Genomic DNA, 20,543 nt, shown 5'->3' with positions numbered 1-20,543 from the left:
GATAAGATGTTGTAATCCCAAGTTTAGTCTAGCTTCTTGTCTTCTTTTAGCACGGTGTAATAAGGAGGTCGGAAAGCAGTAGTAATAGCATGCAGCAGTAGTAATAGCAAAATTACAGCTTCATGGTAGTCCCAGCTACCGAATCATCCCGAACTACATTGACCTGATTCCCTTTTAGCCAGGGATATGTAGGAAACCTTTGAAGCAGAGGTTCGGTCCAATCTTTCAAAAAATGCTTCACACGGGGTAGCCGAACGGGCAAAAATCGCTCGTATCCGCTCACTTTATCTTTGCACGAAAACTCTTCGTGTTTTCGGACAAAGAGGGGCAGCTGTGAGCACGTGATTTTTGCCCTATGAGAACTACTCCAAAAGAAATCAAAAATAAAACAAATTTCCGTATTGTACAATTTTTAGAATTTGCGTGGCATTTTTGGATAATTATTTGTGTTTTTGTCTGTGAACGCTTATCCTGTTTTAATTAATTAAAATACAAAAAAAACACGTTGCATGTGCACTTAGGATTTTTATTTTTACAATTAGGAATTAATTAACCATAGTTTGGTTTTAAAATAAAGAAAATCACAAAAAATACATATTTTTTGTATTTTTGGCATTTAATGTCCAAGTGCCCGATTTTGTTTGTAATTAATATTTTATTTTTGTGCGATATTTATTATTAACGGTCAATTAGTATTTTCTAAGTTAATTTTATTTTTTTACAATTTATTTTAGGAATTTTGATATTTAGGAATTAAAAGGAAAATGAAAGAAAAAGAAGAAAAGAGTGAAAATCGGATTGGGCCATTATTTTTGGACCAAAAATCAGGCCCAAATCACCCATTTACCAGGTCCAGTTGGCTTGGCCAGAGACGTCTTAAAACGACGTCGTTTGGTCACTTTTAATCAAGGCCGTTGGATTAAATCGATCCAACGGCTGAGATTCAATCTCCCTTACCCGTTCCCAAACTCGACCCGTTACCCGGATCCAGCCAACCCCCCACTTAAACCAAACAGTACCGTTTCATTAATGAATTAATCCTAGCCGTTGATCTCAATTGATCAAACGGCCAGGATCTAATTCCCTCCCCCGTATATAAGTCCAACCTCTCACCCCACACCCCCCCTAAGCCATACCCCTTGTTCCTATCTCGTCTCTTCTCAGAGACCAAACAGATCCTCCGCCTCTTACCACCGTGCTCCGCCCACCGGAAATCGCCTCACGGCGGTTCCGGTGGTCCAAACGGCCCCATCTTTACACCACTGATTCCCCTCGACCTCCCCAATCAGAACCCCTAACCCTTATCCCTCGAATCTCAGCCGTTTGCTTCGAATATTAGATCGAAAATAAGGCCGAAACCCTAGTTCGTCCAATGACCCCCAATTTCACACCACAGCTCCGCCATGACCTCTTCTCTCCAAATCCACCATCCCCTTCCTTCAAATCTAGTCCCAGCCGCTCGAATATTGATTTTGAGCCAAGAACCCTAGCGCCGCCACAAGTTCCCTTGGTGGCGGCACCTAACCTAAACCCTCCCAAACTCACACCTTCTGACCACTAGCCCACCCTCGTCCCAAGTCCCCTACTAGTTTTGCTCGAATCAGAGCGGAGTTGGTCGAATCTCAAACGAAGGCAAACCCTAGAGGAACCAGCTTCAGGCTGTGTACGAAGTTAAGGGTTTGAGGTCCTAACCGACTTTAGTCAAGTGTTCTCAGTCGAGAACACTCGATTAAAGTCCATTTATACCCCAAAAGGCTCAAGTCAGAGTTACGAGCAGAGCGAGTGAGAGATAGGTCTGAGTTCGGAGGTATTTCTTCTGTTTCTCTATTTGTTTTTCATGTTTTGTTGTTTGTTTGTTTAAGATGAGTTTAAATTCGTCTTTTATCAATTACTCTTTTCTTTCTCCAATCAGACCTTTTATTTGGTCCAATTTTATCATTGTTTCTGTTTGTCGTCGATTGTTATATGTTATAATTTGTGTAATCGATTGAATAAGTGTCGTCGATTAGTCTGGTATGCTTGAATGTTAGATTAGCATGATAATAGTTTAATTTGTGGTTCATTCCAGTAGGTTTACCCTCATGTTTCTTTTCTGTTCTAATTTTGTGTTAAAATAAGCCTGTTGGTATCATTTGTTTCAAATTGTTCCAATTTCCTTTTCTCATTGTTATTCACCATGTTTTTTCATATGAGTTCAGTTCGTTTGTCGATTTCAGTACGTTTACAGTGATCATTCCTTCTGCCTAAGTTTGATTTAGAATTGTGAATGCAGTCAGTTAATCCCATGTACATATGCATCTTAGCAGCTTTGCATCAGTCTGCTATTTGATCTAATCTGAGTTCTAAGTTCAAACTGCTAGGGGAATTGAATTAAATTGGTTATAGCTGCTGTAATTTGCTGATTAATTAGGAATCAGTTTAGTTATCTGATTAAGGAGATTGGTTATAGCTGATGAGGTAAAAGGGATTGGGTAGGACAGTAATTTCAGGGGCTTTAGGAGGGTATTTTGGGATTGAAAAGGTTTGAAAGTAGTTTAAGTTGAATGGTCTGACATTAGGGTACTAAAATACCATTAAACTAATGAATTGTTTAAGTGCTAATGGGGAACAAAACATAATGGTAGGGGAAGGTTTAGAGGAAATGGATTAAGAAATAGGTGTCCATACCTATTTGAATTTAAATAAAGAAAAGACAAGGGTAGTGGGGAAACAAGTGAATTAGAAAGAGAACAAAACATGTAGTAGTGGTCGAGGAATATCATGGGCAGAAAATCTGATAGTTTCAAGGCAGAGAGGGCAGACCTGTTTTTGGGTTATAAATAGAGTCATTTTAGACAGATTGGGGGATTCGAAAAATCTGAAGGGGGCTTTTTGAATCTGAAAAAAGGTCAGAGTTATAGAGTAAGGTTAGGCTGGATTTTGACATCAGAAATTCAGAGTTTAAGAGTGAAATACAACCTGAGTTTTTACCCTAAAGAGTTCAATAGGTTGAGAGCTAAATACTGAAAAAATGAGGTCTTCTTTACTACTGAAAATCAGAATCAATTTGTTACTGTTTAATTGAGGTTCTGAGTGTCTTTATTTGAGAATCTGAAGAACAAAAATCAGAAAATCTACTCTCCTGTCTCATTTCTGAATACATTCTGTTCCCGTCTGTGAATAGCTTGGTATTTTCTGGTTTCACTCCTGGGTTTTGGACTGCTTGTGCTGGGTGTTATTTCTGCTGGTTGTTGCTCTGCTTTTTGCTGCGGTGTTGCTGTATTGTATACTACTGCTGCTGCTGACCTGCCTTTCTTCTTCTTCTTCTTCTTCTTGTATTCCAATACCAGGTACACTACCCTGAACCACATTGATGTAAGCTCGTGGAAGTTTGAAATGAAATGTTCGAACACATTTATTGTTCAACTGAGGATTGCCTGCATTTTAATTGATAGTAGTTTAGATGTTTTCCTGTTATATAGATGGTAGTTATGTGTATAATCAAAACTGTTTCTTAAGGTGGGTTATCTGTTAAACATTGTATAACATTGAACTGTTAAATTGAACCCTTGGAATGGCATGAAGTGTAGTCAGTTCAATAGGTTTGTGAAATGGGATTGTTGAATCAGTTTGGAGGAACTCGATTGTCATCAGTAATAGGTGGATCTAGATTAATGTCAGGTTAAAAGGGTAATGAACTTGTAATAGGATTTCAATTCATGAGCTGATCTAGTAATATTCATCCCACTCGCTAGTAATTTTATCATTAATCATGCTAGTGTATTAGGATGTCTTCGTTTGAATAACAGTTTCTGAATTCGATAGTAAGCAAAACCTGAATTGTTGTTGGCAGACTAGTGTTGAAATCAGTTAAAAGTCAGGAAAAGAAAAGCTCATTTACATTAAATCGGTTCATTAAAACCCATAGTTCGTAATAGATAATGGGTATGATAAATTGATTTAGGAATTTTGGAGTTCATGTCTGTCAATTAAAATGAAGGTATGCATTGTCGTTGAGGTGCGTCATCGTTAAGTTGTTGGTTCGAATAACAAAAGCTGGGACATTGCACACTTGTAATTAATTAGGCCTTTTTCTCTGTCTTTTGAGACAAAAGTAAATAGAGAACCATAGTCGCTTTAGGATATCCTTAAAATAAACGAGGCGTGCCTCGCCTAATAAGTTGCAAACTGCGGGGCCCTCAATAGGTGCTTATGATAAACACTTAGGTTTCCGGATATGCCGTCTTAGCAAATTTCGCGGCATTCTCAAAATAATAACGCGTTAGCATCTTTAGGCGCGTATTTAATAATGTTACCTCCCTAAACTCGAGTGCACATTTATGTGACTCAAATCCAAATCTCAACGAAGTTGGAACGTATCAAAATTGCGGGTACATTTATGTGGCGCAGTTCGAGATGTATTCTCACGACGTTGCAATCTCTTTAAAAATAATAAATAATAGAAGTGGCTGATTAGCCCTTTTAAAAATAAGTGAGGCGTGCCTCGCCGAATAAATTACAAATTGCGAGGCCCTCAACGGATAGGTATTTCAAATGCTTAGATTTCGAGATAGGCCGCATAGCGAACTTTACGACTTTTCTCAAAATAATAACGCGTTAGTATCTTTAGGCGTGTATTTAATAATGTTATATTCCTAAACTTGGGTGCACATTTATGTGACCCAAATCCAAATCTCAACGAAGTTGGAACGTATCGAAAATTGTGGGTACATTTATGTGGCGCAATTCGAGATGCATTCTCACGACGTTGCAATTCTTTAAATAATAAATGATAAAAGCGGTTCAAGGTTAAAATTGGTACATAGGTTCAAAATGTATTAAAATCAGATAAATAAGCCAAATATGACAGTTGAGCGACCGTGCTAGAACCACGGAACTCGGGAATGCCTAACACCTTCTCTCGGGTTAACAGAATTCCTTATCCGGATTTCTGGTACGCTGACTGTTAAACAGAGTCATTCTTTTCCTCGATTCGGGATTAAACCGGTGACTTGGGACACCATAAATCTCCCAAGTGGCGACTCTAAATTAAACAACAAATCCCGTTTCGATTGTCCTTTAATTGGAAAAACTCCCTCTGTGCCCCTGCGGGCGCGGGCCAAAAGGAGGTGTGACAAGTTTAATTGGCTGGCCTTGTCTTCACGAGAGGCGCCATCACAACCGGGTCCAAGTTTAGGGTCGTGACAATAAACAACAAAATACAATTTTTCTACAATTTTAGTACATTTTCGTAAGTATAATGTATGTCATGTCTTCTTCTTCTTCAAGTTTCAATCTGAAATTCAGCTAAAATCAAGTCTAATCTTTACCAAATACCCTCAAAATTGAGATATAAATTACAAACCATATTCCCAATTGTTTGCAACAACACCCAATCCCAAACAAATAATGATTTTTGAAAACCCAAATTCGAATTCAAAACTTCAAAGCTTTTTAATGGCTGTCAATGGTGGAATTGCTACTCTCTTTTTCTTTGCTTTATATTACTGGAATTAAGGATTGAGAGATAGAGATGATCGTAGAGATAATTCCCAATTGTTTGCAACAACATCCAATTCAAACAAATAAATTCTTTAAAAACCCAAATTCGAATTCAAAGTTTCAAAGCTTTTTAATGGCTGTCAATGGTGGAGTTGCAACTCTCTTTTTCTTTGCTCTACACTACTAGAACTACGGATTGAGAGATAGAAAGAGCATGAGAGAGAGCATGAAAGAGAGATAGAGAGACGAAGAGATAGAGCGTGTAACAACCCGGCCGATCGTTTTGAGAATTTATGCCCCGATCCCCTATTAACTACTTTTTCCGTATTTATTTCTTCTATTTTGATTTGACGGGATGATTCATTTTGAGTTTCTGAGTATTTTGGGACACTTAGTCCTAAATGAGAGCTTAAGCCTTAGAATTTGGACCGTAGTCAGAATAGTGTGAAGACGGCTCCAAAATAGAATTTTGTCAGTTCCGTTAGCTTCTTTGAGTGATTTTGGGCTTAGGGGCGTGTCCGAATTATGTTTTGGAGGTCTGTAGCTTATTTAGGCTTGAAATGTCGAAATTTAATTTTTTGAAATTTTCGGACCGGTAGTGAAATTTTGATATCGGGGTCGGAATCTGATTCTGGAAGTTAGAATAAGTCAGTAGTGTTGAATATGACTTTTGTGCAAAATTTGGGGTCAATCGGACGTGGTTTGGTTGGGTTCAGCATCAGTTGTAGGATTTTGAAATTTCAAGTTCATTAAGTTTGGATTGGAGGGTGTCTCGTGATTTTAGCATTGTTTGGTATGATTTGAGGGCTTGACTAAGTTCGTATGGTGTTTTAGGATTGGTTGGTATGTTTGGTTGAGGTCCCGAGGGGCCTTGGGTGTGTTTTGGATGCTCAACGGGTCATTTTTGGACTTAGAAGTACAACAGATTTGCTGGTTTATCTGTTGCAGACAATTGGCCTTCGCATTCGTGAAGGGGAGATCGCGTTCGCGAAGGCGGCCAGTGGAAGCATTGCGAACACGAGGAGCTGAGCGCGTTCGCGAAGATGAAAGGCGGAGCAGCTGGGGACCCTAGGAAATTTCTCTACGCGTTCGCAAGTAAAGGGTCACGTTCGCGAAGGTCCTGGAGCTGAAGCTATGCGTTCACGAGTGGACCCTCACGTTCGCGAAGGAGGAAATTTGGCCAGAGGATTTTTGTGTATTGCATTCACGATAGTAGTCTCGCATTCGCATAAAAGAACACGTCTAGGCAGAATTTAAATTCCAAAATCGAGGGTTCGAGTTCATAACTCAAAAATTGGATTGGGAGCTCGGTAGGAGGCGAAATTTGGAGAGATTTTCGGAGGAAGTTTGTGGGTAATAATTCCTAACTCCTTTTTGATTATGTCTCATTAATCTAAATATGAATTCATCATCTAATTTCGGATTTAGGGTGAAAAATATGGGAAAATTGAGAAAAGTTCTTAGGCCTAATTTTGGGATTTTGATCTAGATTTTGGTATCGGATTTGAGTGAATTTGGTATGATTAGACTCGTGAGTGAATGAGTGTTCGTAATTTATGATTTTTACCCGATTCCGAGACGTGGGCCCGAGGAGGATTTTTGGGCGTTTTTTTTTATTTTCTTGCCTTAGCTTCAATTTTATTAGCTAAATTAGTTGTTTGTAGTTATATTTACGTTATGATATTAATTTGAATAGATTTGGGCCACCCGGAGTTGGATATTCGTGGCAAAAACGTGATATCAGATTGATTTTTGAGCTAGTTCGAGGTAAGTGGTTTGCCTGACCTTGCATGGGGGAACTCCCCTTAAGATTTTGGTACTGTTGTTATATGAATGTTGTGTACGTGGGTGACGAGTGCGTACATGTGCTAATTGTTGAAAAACCCCGTTTTCATTAAGTAAATATCTATATTTTCTTTTATCTGAGCAACACTAGTATATGAAGCCTCATGTTTAGCTTAGGAAAGTATGCTTATATGACTTAATTGCCTTACCTGCTTTAACTGCTTACTTGGATTTTGTGTAGCATGTTTACAGTAGAAATCTTCCTGTTTTCCTAATACGAACTTGAATAGAAATTGTAAAATTCTTTCTTGAGACTGTTGTGTATTTACTTTGGAACTACGGATCGGTATTCCGGGAGATCCCCCTGCATGTTTACTTTGGGACTACGGATCGGTATTCCGGGAGATCCCTCTTCATATTTACGATTTAGACTACGGGACGATATCCGAGGAGATCCTCCGCACATTTACGTTTGGGAGTATGGGACGCTATCCTGGTAGATCCCCTGTTGCTATCTCTGTGTATTGAGTTATTTCTTTATGTGATTTCATCCTTATTGACTGTTAGCATTTAATTATATTGTCTCATTTCATATTACTTTTCCTTGTTATATATATATAACCAGTAGGGCCCTGACTTGATCTCGTCACTACTCGACTGAGATTAGGCTTGACACTTACTAGGTACCGTTGTGGTGTACTTATGCCCTTTCCTGCACATATTTTTTGTGTTGAGATCTAGGTTCTTTTGCTCGACCATACTATCCGTGAGGCGAGGCGATTCAGAGACTTCAAGGTATATCTTCCGTGTCCGCAGACCTAGAAGTCCCTCTCTACCCTCCCTTTAGTTTTAGGCTTTTTCCCTGTATTTCCTTGTTATTAGACTTCTGGAGCTAGAAACTTTATGTATTTTCTTTTCTTAGCTTGTGATTCATGAGATTTCGAGTTTTAGGAGTGTTATTATTGGTCGATAGTATTATTATTGTGTATGCCGAGCGGCATTTTAAATACTTTATCTGTATTTACCTGTTGGATGACTAGTTGTACTTTTAAATTTCTTTTTCCGCAAATTGTTAAGCTTACCTAGTCGTAGAGACTAGGTGCCGTCACGACAGTTCACGGAGGCAGAATTCGGGTCGTGACAGAGCGCATGAGGGAGAGAGAATAAGGATGGAAAATAATTGATTTCTAATATAAAGGGATACTCATTTATTTCCTAAAGTGTATATAATTGATAAATTTGTATATAGGATGTAATTAAATTTACACTTGAGTAAGAAAGGTAATGAAGTTTCCAATAGTGTATAAGTATGTAAATATTCCAAAGCAAAAGTCTTTCTCCGGCTCATCTAGTTTAACTTAACTAATAATAAGGAAAGGTCCTTCATATGATGAAGGGTATTACCGTAAAATGTCACTTGCTTCATAGGGTATTATGGTAAAAGAACGGACTTGTATACTTCCGGGTGTCCAAATTGAAACACCACGTGTGTTTAGCTTTTGGCCTTTCTTTCGTTCTTCTTTGCCATCAAAGAAAACTACTCATATTTTCAATTCTCACTCATCTTTGAGGGATTTGGCTAAGCTTATAAGCTGGTCAAACGGGTTTATAAACACTTTTTGGCTTATCTACGCGTTTGATAAAATTAAAAGTGCTTATAATCCAAAAATAAGTCAAAAGTCATAGTTGGTCTCCCCCAACTTATCAAATTTCAGCTTATAAACACTTTAAGTTTGACCAAAATATTAACTATTCAATCCCTAAAATATTTTTTTTAAAACAAAATTCTACTTATTCAAAATTTTAACTGCTTATTTTTTAAATTAGTTTAGCCACTTAAAAGTGTTTTTAAGCGCCAATGCACCTAATGCGCTCTTTCTTCTGCCTTTTTCCTTTCCTCTTTCTGGTAAGTTTTCTTCCTTTTTGATTTTTGCTTCCTGATTTCATCTTCTTCTATTTGGGTTCCATTGCAGATTTGCAGTGTGGGAACTAAATTCCGACTTCAAACAAAGATTCCTAAACTATTGGGTGCAGGTAATGTTTTTACATTATAATTTCATCAAGAAATTAGAGATTTTAGGCTAGGGTTTGAAATTGGGGTTCTAAACCTTCAATTAAACTTTTATTTTCAAGCAATTGAAAGGTTTTCGGAGGCACATTGAATTTTTTTCCATTTCAAGGGGAAGAAAGGAGAAAGGCTTTTAATGGAGAAGCTATTTGATAGTGATTTGTAGGTGACTCATATTTTAGAGGTAAGAGATGAACTTCGCACTTCCTAATTGAGCAATAAGAATTTTTATGATTACTTTAATTTTACTTATGGAAGGTCAGAACATCAGAGATAATTGACTGTAGTAAAATGTTGTAAACATTCTTTCTTGCAGAAGACAATTAATCAATCCAAATGGAATCAATCTGATATGCTGAAAGCTAAGAAATTGTCATTTTTATTTCGTTCATATGATGTTTGATATTTGTTTTCAGGAATCCTCGCCTGCATCTCTTGCTCATGGATGGTAGGTGATAACGGAAGAGCTTTTATTAGGCAATGGCAATTTGGATATATCAACCAAGAAGAAGAAGAAACAGAAAAGATAAAATATTGACAATGTGGAGTTGGACACGTCGGAACATGTAAATAGGTATGTTGATAATGTAGCTATTCTCTATTTTTGTTTGGTGTTATAACTCATACTGGTACTGATTTAAATATGTTTGACTGATACATAAAAAAGTGTTATAACTTTGTTATCATGATTTAATTATTTCCTGCATCCTATTTCATGTTTCAGACTTTTCCTTTTGCAAACATATAGAATTTTTATTGGAAATATTCGTTTATATTAGACAACATTTTTCAGGTATTCCATCCCAATTAGTAATCAAATAAATTTTGTAGAGGGATTGAAAAACTAATGTATACGGCGAAATCAGAGGGTCTAATTTTTTTGCTATCGAGTCACTTCAGAAGAACACCTCGAAACCCCGAGGACGCGAAGGTGTGACCGAGTTCCCTCCCCCGGAGCTCGTCGAGGTTCGACTTAAAGAGGATACAAATCGAGGCTAGAGTAAAATGGGTAATTCCCAAGACACACGGCTAAGAGACAAAGTCGGCCTACCCAGAGCCTGTATCAAGGCGTCGCGTCTAGCCGTCCCATCTCCATGCCTTTGCAATTAATGTATTTTGTACTATGACGGGATTCCCCTCCTATATAAAGGGGATCCTCACCACTTTGTAAGGTGCTGCTGTTGCTCCAACTATTCTACACAAGATCAATAACAACTCTCTGTTTTCTCTCTAATATATTCTCTCGACGCTATTGTTATTGCTTATTACTTTCATACTTGTTCTTCATTTATCGCTTGGTATCGTCCATAAAGAGCCTGCTTTAATTATATTCCAACTGTTAGTCCCTTCCTGGTTACCCCCGACAGCTCGAGCCCGAGCCCAGGCATTAACCTCGAGGCCCTTCACCGGTTAGTCCGAGGCCCGGACGGCTAGCCCCTCGGTTCGATTATAACTGCCGTTAAGCTTCACATATCTAGCATCAACTTCTTTAACAACTAGCATAAAAATAGATCACGCATTTTTAGAGTCCCATCAACAAATTTAATTGTTATTACCATTTTCACGGTAAACAGTTTGGCAATAATAGTGATTATTTTCTTGCTGGTTTTCATTACACAATGCAAGTTATCTTTCACACATTTTCTTGTCCAAGATCTTCGATTTCAAGTTAAAATGTCCGGCTCAGTGAACAGAGTTGAGAACGACAACCTTGAAAACCACAGAGAAAACGGTGTGGCCATTCCAGTTATTAGCATGCCACTGCAAAACCCCGATAACGCACCTAGACCGATTCCAGCGGACGCGGGTTCGCAAGACGCACAGCAGGTCGATGAAAACTCGCACACCGATAGGAGCATACAACATGGCGACCAACAGGAAGCCCAAAAGACCCCAGCTCGGGATGAACAAGGAGTTAGTCTTCATGTTATTTTCAAAATGTTGCAGGCACAACAGCTAGCTATCGCTCAGCTGCAAAGCCATCCGAAGACTCCTAGCACGGTAGCACCGAAAACTATTCCCCCGGTCGAACAAGTATCGGAGAGAGCAAGCAACAACAACAGATCAATAGCCGACCCTGCCATCGTGAAAACACTCGAGGACCTCACTAAAAGTATCGAGTCGGGTGAGAAAGTGATAGCAGCCAACGACAAGAAGATCGGAACCTATAACTTCAGAGTCGACCAAATCCCGGGCTCACCCCCGGTTCTGAAGGGTGTAGATTCGAAGAAGTTCGCACAACGGCCGTTCCTAGAGGAAACGGCTCTGAAACCCATTCCCAAGAAATTCAGAATGCCGGAACTCCCAAAGTACAATGGGACATCAGACCCCGATGAATGCGTTACTTCCTACACTTGCGCAGCGAAAGGCAACGGCATAAAGAGCGATGAGATCGGGTCCGTATTTCTGAAAAAGTTCGGGGAAACACTCTCAAAGGGGGCCGCGATGTGGTATCACAACTTGGCTTCTAACTCCATAGATCCATTCGCCATGCAAGCAGACCCCTCTACAAAGGCACACGCCGGTGCCCTCAAAGTAGCAACGAAGAAATCTGACGTTTTCAAAATTAAGCAAAGAGAGAATGAAACGTTGCGGGAATTCGTGTCTCGCTTTCAAATGGAACGGATGGAGCTACCGCTAGTCTCCGACGATTGGGCAGTACAGGTTTTCACCCAAGGTCTGAACGAACGAAGCTCGGTGGCTTCAAAACAGTCGAAACAGAACTTGATCAAGTATCCAGCTGTGACCTGGTCGGACGTCCACAATCAGTACCAGTCAGAAATCAGGGCCGAGGATGACCAGTTGGGAGCCCCCTCGGGCTCAGTATATCCGAGCAGACTCCTGGCGAAGGAGTCAAAATCAAACAAAGAAAGATACCCGCAGTACATCGAAGATAGGAGGAATGCCCCGAGGTGCAACCTACCTCGCAACGGTCGGAGAATGGATCGAGGACAATATCCTCGAAGGCTCATCAACAGAGCCAGATTCGACAGAGACACAAGGCCAACGGGGGCACCTTGCCTATCAGAATACAACTTCAACGTCGCTGCATCGGACATCGTGTTCACCATCAGCAAAACCAGGGACGCCAAATGGCCCCGGCCTATTTAGTCGGATCCTTCCCAGAGGAATCACAACTTGGTATGTGAACTTCATAATACGCATGGCCATAGGACCAAAGATTGCCACCAACTCCGAAAGGAAGTAGCCAAGCTACTCCATAAAAGTCACAACCGAGAACTTTTGAGCGATCGGGCTTAAGTTCAGTTCCGAGAAAGAAAGGTGACCAAGAAGAACAAATCAAATGGGCTACGACATGATATCATGATATTGGAGGGGCGTCGATACTCCCCGGGTTGTAAAGAGGAGGACACAAATATCCATCGCCAGAGAAAGACGAACCCGGGGATACGTACCCGAAGTTGCCCTCACATTCAGCAGGGAAGGCTCCGAAACCTCGCCCCAACTTCATAACAACGCACTAGCAACGTCTTTCTTCATTCATCCATTTCGAATAAAATGTGCGCTTGTGAATCCAGGTAGCTCGACCAACATTATCAGGTCAAGAGTGATAGAGCAGCTCGGACTGCTAGACCAAATCATGCCCCCTTTTCGAATCCTTGACGGATTCAACATGGCGATCGAAACAACGAAAGGAGAGACCATTCTCTCAGTCAGCACGACCGGCGCAGACCAGAACATCAAATTCCATGTCATCAAAGGAGATGCGAGGTATAAATGCCTTATTCGGACGGCCACGGACACACCGCATGAGAGCGATACCATCCCCTCTTCACCAAATGATGAAATCGCCAGCAAAGGATAGAATTAAAACCGTCTACGGGGAACAACACACGACAAGGGAAGTGTTCGCGTTACGTAACATGGCGCCGACACCAATATCCCCACTCTCGAAAGAGTCAAAGGGTAATCAAACTACGCTTTCGGCTAAGTCCGATTAAACACAGTAGAGGACCGTACCGGGTCCTCGCTCCATACAACAGGAACACACCAGGCCTCGAAACATTGCCTGCGCACCCCTCAATAAGGTAAGACCACCTCCCTCTTTCATTATTTTACACTAACCCATATGCAGACTGTGAACACCTAATTTTTGACAACATTTAATTTTTTTTATCACTTCTTTCATGTAAATATTTTAGGGGGTTTTAACCTACTATTATTTTAGCTTTATTACACTTTTTATTATAGGATAAAAATACCAAAAAAACTTAAAAGCTGAATTATCACTATTAATATTTTTATTATTATTTTTGTTTTTTTTTATATAAAAAAAATCCGAAAATATTTTTTTTTAAAACAAAAATAATAATTTCGGGAATGATTTAAAAAAATAAGAAAAAGGAAAGTATTGAATAAAAAAAATATATATAAAAAATAGGTGGAATTCTCTTTTTAAAAAAAAGTAAAAGAATGTAGAAAATTTAAAAAAATAAAAAGTTTTGTGGAAATTTTTAAAAAATTAAAAAGTAAAAGAAGTTTGGAATTAAAAAATAAATATAAAGGTTTCTGAAAATTTTAAAAATTTAAAGTAATTGAAATTAGCATTTTTGAAAGAAAAAGAAAAGATAGCGGTTTGTTTTTTTAAAGAAAAGTTAAATAAAGTGAGATTCTCTTTTTAAAAAGTTAAAAGTGGGATTTTAAATAAGATAAAGTAATTAAAGTTGGAACTTTAACAATAAAAGTAAATAAAGGTGGGATTTCTTTTTCTAAAAAAATAAAAGCAATTTGTAAGTGGGATTTCTTTTAATTAAAAAAATAAAAAAATAAAAAAATAAATCTGAAAATTTTGAAAATTTTGCTATAAATAGAAGAGAAAATTTAGGAAGAAGGGAGTGGGAAAAAAGAGGAAAAACTAGATAGAGAGAAGAAAAAAAAGAGGGGGCGGAGAGAGCAGTATACACTCGATATACATTCTGGATACACAGAATATACAGGGACATAATTCATTTTGGAGAGAATAAAAAAGATAGAACCAAATTTTTTGAAATATTGTGAGCGGAAGAACACCATAGAGAGTTCAAATCTAGAAAGAAAAAACAAAGAGAGATTTTCGCACTATTTTTCTTCTCCATTTTTACTAGTTTTCTCCGTGTTGCTGGGATTTCTGGATTGAGGTGTTGAAGCTATTGTGTTGGGCTTTCTGCTGCTGTATGTTGCTGTGTTACATACTACTTTGCTGACCTTCTTCTTCTTATATTGACAATACCAGGTACACAAACGATACATTGGTTCATCTTGTAAGCTACTCGAAACATGAATGCAAAAAATGAGAAAGATTTGAAGTTGTAGTTTAATGTAGTCTTTTCTTTCTTTTACTGTCTGTATGTAGAACATTCTATGCGCTGCTCATGTAAACTCTTTAAACGACTCACTTTCGAAACTTAACTATAATAACTCGAAAGTATGTGAATAAAGTAGGACATTTTCTTCATTTATTTTAGAGAAAAACGAAAAATAAAAAAATGTAGTCATTCTAAGATTATCTTTTTTTTAAAAAATAAATAAATAATGAGACGAGCCTCGCCAAATAAAAATGCAAATTGCGGGGCCCTCAATAATTGGTCATAATAAATACTTAGAATTCGGGATGGACTGTTTAGTGAATTTCACTGCCTTCCCCAAAGATAATAACGCGTTAGACTCTTTAGACGCGATTTAATTAAATTACATTCTTAAACTCGGGTGCACATTTATGTGACCCAAATCCAAATCTCAACGGAGTCGAAATGTGTCTCTAATCACGGGTACATTTATTGTGCGTGGTCCGAGATGCATGTCCATGACGTTGCAAATTCCTTTAAAAAATAAGAATGAGATGAGCCTCACCGAATAAAAATACAAAATTGTGGGGCCCTCGGTAAATATTTGCTTTAAAATTGCTTAGACTTTGGGATGGACCATTTAGCAAAATTTCACGGCCCTACCCAAAGTAAATGATACGCTAGTCTCTTAAGGCACGCCTTTTAATAATTTAATTTTCTTAAAACTCGGGTGCACATTTATGTGACCCAAATCCAAATCTCAACAGAGTTGAAATGTGCCAACAACCACGGGTGCATTGATGTGACGTGGTTGGAGATGTATTTCCATGATGTTGCAATTCTTGAAAAAATATATAATAATAATGACGAAAGCGGTTAAAAGTTAAAACTTGCACATGAGCTCATAATTGTATAAAATCAGATAAACAAACCGAATATGACAGTTGAGCGACCGTGCTAGAACCACGGAACTCGGGAATGCCTAACACCTTCTCCCGGGTTAACTGAATTCCTTATCCGGATTTCTGGTTCGCGGACTGTAATACAGAGTCATTCTTTTCCTCGATTCGGGATTAAATTGGTGACTTGGGACACCCTAAATCTCCCAAGTGGCGACTCTGAAATAAATAAACAAATCCCGTTTCGATTGTCCTTTAATTGGAAAAACTCCTTCACCCCTCGCGGGGGTGGAAAAAGGAGGTGTGACAGCTTTGGCGACTCTGCTGGGGATCTAGTAACCCAGAACCACTGGTTCAGGGTTAGAAATTCAAGCTTAAAATAATTGTTATAGTTGGCTTTATTTATTATCTGATTTTTACATGTTTATGCTTAATGTGCTAAATGTTGCTTTTTACCGCTTTAATATTATCTGAATTGTGTATATAAAACTGCTACGAAACCCTTCTTCTTTCCGAGTCCTCTGAATTTATGGTGCACACGTGCGCGTGACCCACCTTTCTATTAGAACTCATACCAAATAAGACGAAGTTGGGACAAGTAACTAGGCCGGGTAGACTTTCGTGCTCCCGGTACGTTGCCCCCACTTCGGCTCAAGCTGTCCACTTGGGTAAGCCAGGTCTAGAACAATATGCCTCAGGTTTTTCACGTAGAATAACTCAGTTTCATGCCGGATCCCTAGTAGGAACGTTTGTTTGCATCACGTGCACTTGACTTTGGAGGCTCAACACAGGGGTTGAGTCTGTCTAGGACAGGTGTACCAAAAAATGAAAATGACCATCCTGATGCATCTTACTTGCTGCTACTTGCGCATTTATTTGATTCGGACTTGTGTGTTGACTAACTTTTGAATATCAGGAATAATATGTTGAAATTGAAAAAAAAAAGAAATAGCTGTTAGGGAATTGATTGTTTATTTTTGAAAAATATCCAATGCCCAAATACTGTCAAAACTCTGCCGAAATTTTGAGAAAATGAAAAAAAATGTCTTATTAGTTTGTTTTATTAAAAGCAAAGGAAAAATAGAAAAAAAAGCGTTGTTCTGTCTTGTTTTTCAAAAAAAATAGAAAAAAAAATAGTTTGTCTTGCCATAAAAATGAAATGAAAAAGAGTCTTGTTTTTAAAATGGTTTTTTTATTTATTTATTTGTTTATGAAAATGCCAAAATAAAAAAAAATAATAAAAAGAGTCGGGCGTTGAAAGTGGTTTTATTATTTGTTGCAAATATATATATATATATATATATATATATATATATATATATATATATATATATATATATATATATATATATATATAAATCCAAAAAGTTTTTCTTTATTTCCAAAAAATGTATATATATCTTTATTTGTTGCAAAAATATTTGTCTTGCCAAAAAGTCTAGAAAAGTTTTTTAGACCCCCAATTTTCAAAACAAAAAATCCAAAAATATTTTCCATTATTGACTTCTTTAGAAAGTCTTTTTAATTATTTAAAAAAAATAAAAAATATATATAATAAAATAAAAAATCCAAAAATATTTTTAAAATAAAAAATCCAAAAATATTTTCCTTCTTCTTTCAAAATTGAAAAGAAAATTCAAAAAAAAAAATACTTTTAGAAGCATTTCTTTCATTGAAAGTAAAATTCCAAAAATATTTTCTTAGAAATCCTTCTTTGCAAAAATGCTCCCTTTCTTCTTTATAAGTCTTTCCTTCAAAAAAAAAGTTAGTTCATTTACTTATTCATGATCTGTCCGAACTACGCGGGTTTGATTCTCACCGGATGTGAGATACGTAGGCAACCCTCATCGGGTCCAACCCCCCCTTTTGCTAAAATAGCCTAAAACAAATAAATACAAAAAAAACATGTCAAAATTTTAATTTTGTCATAAATAAGTCGGGTGATGTCCAACCTCCCATTTTGTAAAAAATAGCAAAATAAATAAATATATATATATGTCAAATTTTTAAGAAGTCGGGTGACGCTATTTTATCAAGACTTAGCCGAATGTTCCCGAAAGGGACGCCGGAAGGCTGACTTTGCATAAACAGCCACCTTTGGGTCATTTTTTAAGATTTGGTCCAGTTGACCCACACAGCCTTAAAAATCTTCATCCCTGAGGCGTTGAAGGGCCGTGTTTGCAACACCAGGTTTTTATTATAATTTGAAAAAAAAAGAGTCAGCAGTCAGGTGAATACCGTTTGGATTTTTTTTGTCAAAAATAAGCCGAGCCAGCTTCGGCCGCGTCTTAAACCGTTCTTGCCGAAATAGCCTTAGAGTATCTTTCAGTTGTCGAAAGACTATTTTCGTAAAAGAACGGACAAGTTTGTAAAGTGTCATAAAATAATCCTCCCCGGCCTCAAAATTCATGTGAAATTGGGAAGGGACCACATTTGCAAAAATAGCCGTTTGGTTGCATTTGTCAAACGGGGAAAGGAAGCTGGCCTTTTTGTTTTGAGGTTATAAATCTTTTGACTAGAATATGTGGGTTGTTTGATTTTTGAGTTTGTTGGTCATCTTTCAACCTTTGAAACCTAGTTTGTTTTATTATGAAAATTGAGAAAGAAAAAAATGTCTCATTGTTGTTACCTTTCATTTGGTCCGAACTACGCAAGGTCTGATTCATGCGGAGTCATGATACGTAGGCAATCTCCATAAGATTCGACCACAACAAAAAAAAATGAAAAAAATCGGAAAAAAAAATCGAAAAAAGGAAAAAGATGTTGCTAATAATAAGAACCGACTGAGTCCATTCTAACATGTTTTGTTTTGAATTATGAAGAAAGTTGAGTTGGTCGGTTTGTGGTAAGATGGAAACACAAGATCCAAAGAAAATGATAACTGACATCAAAGTTGTTACAAATGCTCAAGAGACTCAGAGTCAGAGGGTTCAACAAGAGTCTACTGTGCCGGAGAAAAATAGAATACTGAAACAGCAAATGACCCAAAGAGTGAAAAGCTTAGAACAATGGTTGAAAAACAGGCAAGGGTTGTCTGGTCAAAAGAGTGTTGTCTTCAAAGATCTATGTATGTTCCCCGATGTCCACTTGCCGCCTGGTTTCAAGACTCCCAAATTTGAAAAGTACGATGGACATGGAGATCCCATTGCCCACCTGAAAAGGTATTGCAATCAACTGAGAGGTGCGGGAAGAAATGAAGAACTGTTGATAGCTTATTTTGTGGAAAGCCTTACGGGAGTAGCTTCCAAATGGTTTATGGATCAAGACACGTCTTGCTAGTATGGCTGGGACAACATGGCACAAGCCTTTGTCAAACAATTCCAATACAGCATCGACATTGCCCCAGACCGCATTTCCCTTTCAAACCTGAAGAAGAAACCAAGTGAAAGTTTCAGGGAATATGCCACTAAATGGAGAGAGCAAGCAGCTCGAGTTAAGCCACCCATGGATGACCACGAGCTAATAACTGTCTTCCTTCAAGCGCAAGAGCCAGATTACTTTCAGAACATGATGTCCGCAGTTGGCAAATCCTTCTCGGAAGCAATCAAAATGGGAGAAATGATAGAGAATGGTCTTAAGACAGGAAAAATTATAAGTCAAGCAGTTTTTAAAGCCGCAACTCACGCTGTCCGGGTTGAGTCTGATAATTTTTGCGACACAAATGAGAAGATTGAAGAAATCATGATGACATCAGGGTCAAGAAGAGGTCCTAGGAGAACATCTCGAAGGTATGAGCAACCTCCTCAAGTTTTCTATGAATCCCCTGAGCAATATTATCCCCCTCAGAACCCACAACACTCTATTGTTCCACCTCAGTATGTTGCCCGGCCACCAAAACGCCCCAGAAGGCGAGCACGAGCGTCACAAAATCTCCAGAAGCCTCCACATAACTTTCAGGTGCCCTATAACCCACATCCAAGCCAGAGGTATAAAGGGGAACGAAGGTTGAAAGATAATTTTACACCAATAGGAGAGTCCTATGAAAGCTTATTTGAGAGGTTAAAGCATCACGACATGATTGCATCTATTCCTCCAAATCATGTGGACCCACGTGCAAGAAGCTTTGACCCTTCTAAAAGGTGTGAATACCATTCCAATGCCCAGGGGCACAATGTTGAAAGTTGTCGGGATTTGAAAAGAGAAATAGAAAGGATGATCCAGGAAAATCTGATTGTGATCCAAGATAGTGACACCCAGAATATCGCGCAGAATCCTTTACCTGCACATCATGATGAACACTTTATGGGGAGGATGCCTGGTGACATGGAGTTTGAGAGTCATCCTGGGAAGCTGCTAACTGGTGATAATGATATTGAAGTTGGTAATGGTCTTGGCAATGATGATGCATAACTCAATGGCTAAAACACTGTGTTTGGCAATTGGAAAGGCGCTCCATCTCCTGGTCAGCCAGAGAGGAGTTTTGGTGGTTTATTTTGTTGTCATTTCTGTCGTCCGGATTATTTCTGGGTTGTAATCCGGGTATTGTCTTGTGGTCAAACCCCCTTATCCTTTTATTTGTCTAGTACCTAATGTGGTGTTATCTGGTTTGGTTTTAGGGTTGTAACTATTTATTTTGTTGTTTAAACAGTTCTATCGTTTGTCTAAATGCAAATTCCGGTCTTTTATTATCTCTAGTCATCTTCTTTGTTTAGTTTTCTTTACCCTTTTGCTTTGCTTTTGTTCAACGCCGATTCTAGTGACATGACATGCGCACACAGTTTAGGCCTAATCTTAAAAGTTGATCGTAAAGCCATTTGGGGATGATCGGGACCCCTTTGAAAATAAGAATAGTTTGAGATCATTTGAAGCCCGAACCGGGTGAAACTGGGATGAGGTAAAATATAAAGAAAACCGTAAAAGCAAATTGGCCATATTGACAAGGGGGCCATTCGTGGTGATGAAAGTGAGAGTATTGCCCAGCGTTGTTTTAAAAATGACAAATAAAAAGGTGAATTCGTGGATATTTAATGTTGCGATGTTTAATTGTGTTGTTTGCACTTGGCATGTTTTGAAGACTGGAATGAC

At 38.3% G+C, this 20,543-nt stretch overlaps 1 protein-coding gene across 6 annotated transcripts; it reads left to right on the top strand.

The window, feature by feature from the left end:
* The first annotated feature begins 8,768 nt into the window (after nucleotides 1-8,768).
* Nucleotides 8,769-14,789, top strand: LOC107818916 (uncharacterized). 6 transcript variants are annotated; one of them, XM_075252514.1, is made up of 4 exons: nucleotides 8,769-9,300; nucleotides 9,453-9,518; nucleotides 9,751-9,908; nucleotides 10,128-13,559. In XM_075252514.1, the coding sequence occupies exon 4, from the start codon at nucleotides 11,009-11,011 to the stop codon at nucleotides 12,443-12,445; it is 1,437 nt and encodes a 478-aa protein (XP_075108615.1). In that variant the 5' UTR covers nucleotides 8,769-9,300; nucleotides 9,453-9,518; nucleotides 9,751-9,908; nucleotides 10,128-11,008; the 3' UTR covers nucleotides 12,446-13,559. The 6 variants fall into 6 exon arrangements, 5 of the variants coding, with proteins under 5 accessions (XP_075108615.1, XP_075108603.1, XP_075108606.1 ...); XM_075252502.1 differs by having other exon boundaries at nucleotides 9,447-9,518; nucleotides 10,166-13,559; XM_075252505.1 differs by having other exon boundaries at nucleotides 9,410-9,518.
* Nucleotides 14,790-20,543: the final 5,754 nt, after the last annotated feature.

This window comes from Nicotiana tabacum, chromosome 1 (genome assembly GCF_000715075.1).
Source record: "Nicotiana tabacum cultivar K326 chromosome 1, ASM71507v2, whole genome shotgun sequence".
Taxonomy (NCBI): Eukaryota; Viridiplantae; Streptophyta; class Magnoliopsida; order Solanales; family Solanaceae; genus Nicotiana; species Nicotiana tabacum.
Note: the sequence above shows the minus strand (reverse complement) of the source record. Positions and strands in the feature narration are given on the sequence as shown.